Source organism: Salmo salar, unplaced genomic scaffold, assembly GCF_905237065.1.
Source record: "Salmo salar unplaced genomic scaffold, Ssal_v3.1, whole genome shotgun sequence".
NCBI lineage: Eukaryota > Metazoa > Chordata > Actinopteri > Salmoniformes > Salmonidae > Salmo > Salmo salar.
In genome coordinates, this window is record NW_025548733.1 from 123,838 (window position 1) to 132,500 (window position 8,663).

The 8,663-nt window shown below is 47.6% G+C and overlaps 1 protein-coding gene across 1 annotated transcript in view; it reads right to left on the minus strand.

Annotated features, from left to right (window-relative positions):
* Positions 1 to 1,734: 1,734 nt before the first annotated feature.
* Positions 1,735 to 8,663, minus strand: part of LOC123724031 (UDP-glucose 6-dehydrogenase) — an 18,445-nt gene continuing 11,516 nt past the window's right edge. The window contains exons 8-12 of the mRNA XM_045712710.1: positions 7,019 to 7,149; positions 3,779 to 3,915; positions 2,852 to 2,943; positions 2,606 to 2,716; positions 1,735 to 1,875 (exon numbers count right to left, since the gene is read on the minus strand). Coding sequence (XP_045568666.1) covers positions 1,762 to 1,875; positions 2,606 to 2,716; positions 2,852 to 2,943; positions 3,779 to 3,915; positions 7,019 to 7,149 — 585 coding nt within the window. The 3' untranslated portion in view covers positions 1,735 to 1,761. The remainder of the gene's footprint in view (positions 1,876 to 2,605; positions 2,717 to 2,851; positions 2,944 to 3,778; positions 3,916 to 7,018; positions 7,150 to 8,663) is intronic.

An 8,663-nucleotide genomic window follows, 5' to 3' on the forward strand; every position in this document is an offset into this window, starting at 1 on the left:
ACTTTCAACCCTTTGCCTATGAAACACACCGTGAGTTAGGATTCATTTAGCACTTCCTAAGGCTTCCACTAGATGTCAACAGTCTTTACAAAGTGGTTTGAGTCTTCTCCGGTAAAAAACTGACCGAACGAGAGGCCTGGGAAGTTGGTCATAGAGGGGGGGCCATTACTACTATGACGCGGGCGCCCGTGGGTACTCTCGTTCGAAACGTTTAGTAAGACAATGCAATCGTCCGCCTTGAATATTATTGAAGTTCTGATTGAAAAAGGCCCTAAAGATTTATGTTATTACAACGTTTGACATGTTTGAACGAACGTAAATACATTTTTTTTTTTGCACATTCGTTAGGACAAGTCCCGCGCGCTACAGTACATTATGAGTAGCCTTCGGAACACGCTAACAAGAAGAAGCTATTGGGACATAAATTATTAACTTTTTCGAACAAAACTACATTTGTTGTGGACCTGGGATTCCTGGAAGTGCCTTCCGATGAAGATAATCAAAAGGTAAGGGAATATTTACAATAGTATATTTGATTTTAGATGGTTCCAAGATGGCGCTAACCTGTATCGCCTAGCCTATTTTTCTGAGCATAGCACCTCGTTTATTGCAAAGTGTGATTTCCCAGTAAAGTTATTTTAAAATCTAGCAATGCGGTTGCATTCACGAGATGTTCATCTATAATTCTTTGAATGACAATACTATATTTTAAAAATGTTTTCGAATAGTAATTTTGTAAATTGTAGCGCTGATTCACCGGAAGCATTTGAGGGAAAATATTTTCTGAACGTCACGCGCCGATGTAAAATGCTGTTTTTATATATAAATATGAACTTTACCGAACAAAAAATGCATGTATTGTGTAACATGATCTCCTAGGAGTGTCATCTGACCTTCCCTGTGGCTCAGTTGGTAGCGCATGGTGTTTGCAACGCCAGGGTTGTGGGTTCGATTCCCATGGGGGGCCAGTACAAAAAAACAAATGTATGAAATGTAATGTATGCATTCACTACTGTAAGTCGCTCTGGATAAGAGTGTCTGCTAAATGACTCAAATGTAAATGTAAATGTAATCTGATGAAGATTGTCAAAGGTTAGTGCTGCATTTAGCTGTGTTTTGGGTATTTGTGATGCATGCTAGTTGCTTTGAAAACGGCAGTGTGATTTTTTTTTGGCAGGGTACTCTCCTAACATAATCTAATGTTTTGCTTTTGCTGTAAAGCCTTTTTGAAATCGGACAACGTGGTTCGATTCAGGAGAGGTGCATCTATAAAATGGTGTAAAATAGTCATATGTTTGAGCATTTATGAGGTATTTATTTGTATTTCGCGCGACGCGATTCCACTGGCTGTTGACTAGGGTGGGATGCAAACATCCCACGTTTCCCAGACAGGTTAATGTGATTGGCCAGTTATAACAGGAAATGAGAGGCAGTGTTAACGTGATTGGCCAGTTATAACAGGAAATAAAACCGTTGAAGTATTGACAACGACCGGCAGCATCAAAAGGTATTGATTATCAACGATTGTCCTCGTAGCGGAAGAATGGATAGACAGGAGGTAGATAGGGGAGGGGGGGGGGGTTGGTGCTGAGGGGGGTGTGTGTGTGTGTGTGTGAGAGTATGTATCTCTGTGTATGTGTGTGTGTGTGAGAGAGTATGTATGTGTGTGTGTGTGTGTGTATCTCTGTGTGTGTGTGTGTGTGTGTGTGTGTGTGTGTGTGTGTGTGTGAGAGAGTATGTGTGTGTGTGTGTGTGTGTCTCTCAGACTTTGCTCTTCTTGGCCGGGGGTTCAGGGTTGATGTTGATGCGAGGGACTCCGGCCGTGGGCGTGTAGGGAATACGAGAAGTCGTCACCTTCTTACCGATGGTCTCGATCTGCAAGAAAACACACAGAGGAGACGCAGTCTGGTTATACCGGGTGTTTACCGGGTGTTTACCGGGTGTTTAACCGGGTGTGTACAGAGTTAACCTCGTAACCCCCCCAGGTTTGGGGGTATAGAGTCTGGTAACAGTGTGGATCTGTATTGGAACTTAGGAGGAGGGGGTGTGGATTTACTGAGTAACATGCTAATCAATTCAAGGACTGAGCGAATCACACGACTCTGAGGCGTGGCTCTGAATGGAGGCGGGAGAGAGAGGCACAGAGCCTGAGACCGGTGGTGAGAAATGGCCAATCAAAATAGATTATCTCATTAACCGTGTTATTTTTGGGGAAGCACAATAGATTCTGAGTTCAGGGCAAAATAAATGTATGTGAAAACTAATTTCTAAGATACATAACTTTACAATTTTCCTAAACCACTTCCTTGTTTAAAAATCCCTTGTGCTGCTGGAACTTTGAAGTCCAGAATGTAGAGGGAGGGTCTAACGGTTAGACTAGCTGGTGACGGACTGAGAGATCAGCCAATTAAAACCAGCGGCTGTTTTCACTGCTCCTGCCATACTCTGTGAAACCAGGCGGTTTAGAGTAGGTGTGTGTGTGTTTGAGTTTAGGTGTGTGTGTGTGTGAGTTTAGGTGTGTGTGTGTGTGAGTTTAGGTGTGTGTTTAGGTGTGTTTAGGTGTGTGTGTGTTTAGGTGTGTGTGTGTGTGTGTGTGTGTGTGTACCTGGAAGCCAATGTTCTGAAGGCTGGGGTGAAGCTGGTCCAACAGCCGACGTCCGTCAAACAGAAACGCTGGCTTCAACATGTGGTCATAGATCCTCTCATAATCCAGCTCCTACACACACACACACACACACACACACACGCGATGTTAGGTGATTGGAGCAGTGTGTGTGTGTGTTTCAGGTGTGACTGTACGTGGGGGACCAGTGTGAGTGTTGTATTAACAGTGTGTGTGTGTGTGTCTCACCTTGAACGTGTCCCACTCAGTGCAGATGACCAGAGCGTGAGCCCCATGACAGGCCTGGTAGGGATCCACTGATATGGTGACCAGCTCAGACACTACAGAACACAGATACACCGCTACAATACACAGATACACCGCTACAATACACAGATACACAGATACACCGCTACAATACACAGATACAATACACAGATACACAGATACACCGCTACAATACACAGATACACAGATACACCACTACAATACACAGATACACCGCTAAGATACACAGATACACCGCTACGATACACCGCTACGATACACCGCTACAGAACACAGATACACCGCTACAGAACACAGATACACCGCTACAGAACACAGATACACCGCTACAGAACACAGATACACCGCTACAGAACACAGATACACCACTACGATACACAGATACACCGCTACAATACACAGATACGCCGCTACAATACACAGATACGCCGCTACAATACACAGATACACCGCTACAATACACAGATACACCGCTACAATACACAGATACACCGCTACAATACACAGATACACCGCTACATAGACACTACAATACACAGAGTTTAAGTTATACATGTGTAAGGGATGATTAACAAGTGCTATGCATTCTGTGGAAACTAATGCACGACGAGTAGAGACAGGCAGGCAGACAGACAGGCAGGCAGACAGACAGGCAGACAGGCAGGCAGACAGACAGGCAGGCAGACAGACAGGCAGGCAGGCAGACAGGCAGGCAGACAGGCAGGCAGACAGACAGACAGACAGACAGACAGACAGACAGACAGACAGGCAGGCAGACAGACAGGCAGGCAGACAGACAGGCAGGCAGACAGACAGACAGGCAGGCAGACAGACAGGCAGGCAGACAGGCAGGCAGACAGGCAGACAGACCCCCCCCTCCCTCCCTACCTCTATGAGGGTCTTCAGAGATGTGTGGTTGGGAGAGGTCCAAGATGATCTGTTCCTTCAGGACTTTAGGGTCGTAGATGTGGAGCTTGGCTCCCTCATCCATCAGGTACTTAGATATATAGATACTAGAAGACTCCCTGAGAAACACACACACACACACATTTCAGTCATTTAGCAGGCACTCTTATCCAGAGAGACTCTTACAGGAGTGCTCTTGCTCAAGGCAATCTTTTCTTCACCTAGTCGACTCGAAGATTCGAACCAGCGACCTTTCGGTACTGGCCCAATCAATCAAACAATCGTTAAGCTACCTGCCATCCCATAATATGAATGATTAAGTCTGGGGGGGGGGTTAATGTGTCTATATGAGTATATCAGGTCAAGGTTCCAAGACAGGCCCTTTACCCCCCCCCCACACACACACACTGATTAACCTGACACACACGAGAGACAGAGAGAGACAGACAGACAGACAGACAGACAGAGACAGAGACAGACAGAGACAGAGAGAGAGAGACGCACTGCCCTTTACCCCTACAATACAGAAAGAGGAGACAAATTTGACCCCAATAACTACCGTGGGATATGCGTCAACAGCAACCTTGGGAAAATCCTCTGCATTATCATTAACAACAGACTCGTACATTTCCTCAGTGAAAACAATGTTCTGAGCAAATGTCAAATTGTCTTTTTACCAAATTACCGTACAACAGACCACGTATTCACCCTGCAAACCCTAACTGACAAACCAAAACAAAGGCAAAGTCTTCTCATGCTCTGTTGATTTCAAAAAAGCTTTCGACTCAATTTGGTCTGAGGGTCTGAGGGTCTGCTATACAAATGGATGGAAAGTGGTGTTGGGGGGAAAGCATACGACATTATAAAATCCATGTACACAAACAACAAGTTGTACTGTTAAAATTGTCAAAGAACACACACATTTCTTCCCACAGGGCCGTGGGGTGAGACAGGGATGCATCTTGAGCCCCACCCTCTTCAACATTTATATCAACGTATTGTCGACGGCACTAGAACAGTCTGCAGCACCCGGCCCTCACCCTACTAGAATCTGAAGTCAAATGTCTACTGTTTCCTGATGATCTGGTGCTTCTGTCCCCAACCAAGGAGGACCTACAGCAGCACCTAGATCTGTCCCCAACCAAGGAGGGCCTACAGCAGCACCTAGATCTGTCCCCAACCAAGGAGGGCCTACAGCAGCACCTAGATCTGTCCCCAACCAAGGAGGGCCTACAGCAGCACCTAGATCTGTCCCCAACCAAGGAGGGCCTACAGCAGCACCTAGATCTTCTGCACAGATTCTGACAGACCTGGGCCCTGAAAGACCTGGGCCCTGACAGACCTGGGCCCTGACAGACCTGGACCCTGACAGACAAATCTCAGTAAGACCAGTAATGGTGTTCCAAAAAAGGTCCAGTTTCCAGGACCATGAATATAAATTCCATCTTGCCCTAAAGCACACAAAAAAAACTATACATACAGAGCAAACTAGAATGTTATTTGTCCCTAAACAGAGAGTACACAGTGGCAGAATACCTGACCACTGGGACTGACCCAAACTTAAGGAAAGGAGAGGAGAGAGGGAACGAGGAGGAAGAGGAGAGAGGGAACGAGGAGGAGGAAGAGAGGGAACGAGGAAGAACGAGGAAGAGGAAGAGAGGGAACGAGGAAGAGGAAGAGAGGGAACGAGGAGGAAGAAGAGAGGGAACGAGGAGGAGGAAGAGAGGGAACGAGGAAGAGAGGGAACGAGGAGGAAGAGGAGAGGGGAGGAAGAGGAGAGAGGGAACGAGGAGGAGGAAGAGAGGTAACGAGGAGGAGGAAGAGAGGGAACGAGGAGGAGGGAACGAGGAGGAGAGGAAGAGAGGGAACGAGGAGGAGAGGAAGAGAGGGAACGAGGAGGAGAGGAAGAGAGGGAACGAGGAGGAGAGGAAGAGAGGGAACGAGGAGGAGAGGAAGAGAGGGAACGAGGAGGAGGAAGAGAGGGAACGAGGAGGAGGAAGAGAGGGAACGAGGAGGAGGAAGAGAGGGAACGAGGAGGAGGAAGAGAGGGAACGAGGAAGAGGAAGAGAGGGAACGAGGAAGAGGAAGAGAGGGAACGAGGAGGAGGAAGAGAGGGAACGAGGAGGAGAGGTAACGAGGAAGAGAGGTAACGAGGAGGAGGAAGAGGGAACGAGGAGGAAGAGGAAGAGAGGGAACGAGGAGGAAGAGAGGGAACAAGGAGGAAGAGGAGAGAGGGAACGAGGAGGAAGAGGAAGAGAGGGAACGAGGAGGAAGAGGAAGAGAGGGAACGAGGAGGAAGAGGAAGAGAGGGAACGAGGAGGAAGAGGAAGAGAGGGAACGAGGAGGAAGAGGAAGAGAGGGAACGAGGAGGAAGAGGAAGAGAGGGAACGAGGAGGAAGAGGAAGAGAGGGAACGAGGAGGAGGAAGAAGAGAGGGAACGAGGAGGAGGAAGAAGAGAGGGAACGAGGAGGAGGAAGAAGAGAGGGAACGAGGAGGAGGAAGAGAGGGAACGAGGAGGAGGAAGAGAGGGAACGAGGAGGAGGAAGAGAGGGAACGAGGAGGAGGAAGAGAGGGAACGAGGAGGAGGAGGAGGAGAGGGAACGAGGAGGAAGAGGAAGAGAGGGAACGAGGAGGAAGAGGAAGAGGGAACGAGGAGGAAGAGGAAGAGGGAACGAGGAGGAAGAGGAAGAGAGGGAACGAGGAGGAGGAAGAGAGGGAACGAGGAAGAGGAAGAGAGGGAACGAGGAGGAGGAGAGGGAACGAGGAGGAAGAGGAAGAGAGGGAACGAGGAGGAAGAGGAAGAGGGAACGAGGAGGAAGAGGAAGAGAGGGAACGAGGAGGAAGAGGAAGAGGGAACGAGGAGGAAGAGGAAGAGGGAACGAGGAGGAAGAGGAAGAGGGAACGAGGAGGAAGAGGAAGAGAGGGAACGAGGAGGAGGAAGAGAGGGAACGAGGAAGAGGAAGAGAGGGAACGAGGAAGAGGAAGAGGAGAGAGGTAACGAGGAGGAGGAAGAGAGGGAACGAGGAGGAGGAAGAGAGGGAACGAGGAGGAGGAAGAGAGGGAACGAGGAAGAGAGGGAACGAGGAGGAAGAGGAAGAGAGGGAACGAGGAGGAAGAAGAGAGGGAACGAGGAGGAGGAAGAGAGGGAACGAGGAGGAGGAAGAGAGGGAACGAGGAGGAGGAAGAGAGGGAACGAGGAGGAGGAGGAGAGGTAATAGATACCTGGTATCTCCAGTGTCTTTCTTAAATGAGAATCCCAGCAGAGCGATCTTCTTCCCTGTCACTGTGTTAAATAGACAGTCAATGATCCGACACGCAAACCTTCTGCGCTGGTACTCATTCATATCAATCACCTGGAGAGAGGAGGAGGAGGAGAGGAAGGGGGGAGGGAGAGGAGGGAGGGGAAGGAGGGGAAGGAGGGTGGGAGGGAGGAGGAGGGAAGGAAGGAGGGATGAGCGAGGGGAGGAGGAGGAGAGGAAGGAGGGAGGAGGGAGAGGAAGGGGGAGAGGAGGGAGGGAGGGGGAGAGGAGGAGAGGAAGGGGGAGGAGAGGAGGAGAGGAAGGGGGGAGGAGAGGAAGGAGGGAGGAGAGGAAGAAGAGAAAGGAGGGAAGATGGAGAGAAGATGGAGGGAGGGAAAGGAGGGAGGATGGAGGGAGGGAGAGGAAGGGAGAAAAGGAAGGAGGTGTGATGAAAGAATAATAAATACAGCTGTGAGCAGCAATGAACGGGGGTTCACAGGACGACAGAAAGGACACAAGATGAGTCGGAGAACAAAGCAAGCACTATCATGTTGGAAATATCTTTACACACGCAAATAATGAGTTGTTAACAGTATCAAATGAAGTGTGGTTGGTCTTTGGGATGTCGATGACAAGTTTATAGTTGATAGGCCACTGTGGAGTGGATTTACTGTGGTTTAAAATGGACACGTAAAATTAGATTTTTTGATTTGTCAATAACTCGGCATTCCTCTTGACCCTTAGCTTTTCTCATGTTAAGACATGTAACCATGGTTACCACATTCCACGAGTTCGTATGGTTCCATTCCACATGTGTTATACTCGGTACCGGCGGCCCTCCGGCGCCCTGACTCGGTACCGGCGGCCCTCCGGCGCCCTGACTCGGTACCGGTAACCCTCCTGCACACTGCGAATCCCTAATAATACATTTTATTATGTTCTTTCCAAGACATTGAAAGATAAAGTATAAAATCACACATTAAAATCCAAAGCCAGTATATATATACACTGCTCAAAAAAATAAAGGGAACACTTAAACAACACATCCTAGATCTGAATGAATGAAATAATCTTATTAAATACTTTTTTCTTTACATAGTTGAATGTGCTGACAACAAAATCACACAAAAATAATCAATGGAAATCCAATTTATCAACCCATGGAGGTCTGGATTTGGAGTCACACTCACCATAGGATAGGGGGCGCCACAGCGCATTTTGAAAAAAAATCGTTCCCATTTTCAACGGCCTACTAATCAAACTCAGAAGCTAGGGCATGCATATACTTATTATATATGGATAGAAAACACTCTAAAGTTTCTAAAACTGTTTGAATGGTGTCTGTGAGTATAACAGAACTCAAATGGCAGGCAAAACCCCGAGACCGATTGAAACAGGACTATACAAGATGAGATGTGACATGCGATTGTTTCCAAGATGGCGCCGAGCTCTGTATATTAGCTCATTTTCTGAGTATCGCATCTCCTTTTATCGCAAAGTGTGATTACCCAGTAAAGTTAATTTAAAATCTGGTATGACAGGTGTTCTCAAGAGATATTCATCTATAAATGTTAGATTGACAATATAAATTTAAAAAATCGTTATAGGATAGTAATTTAGGGAAATGT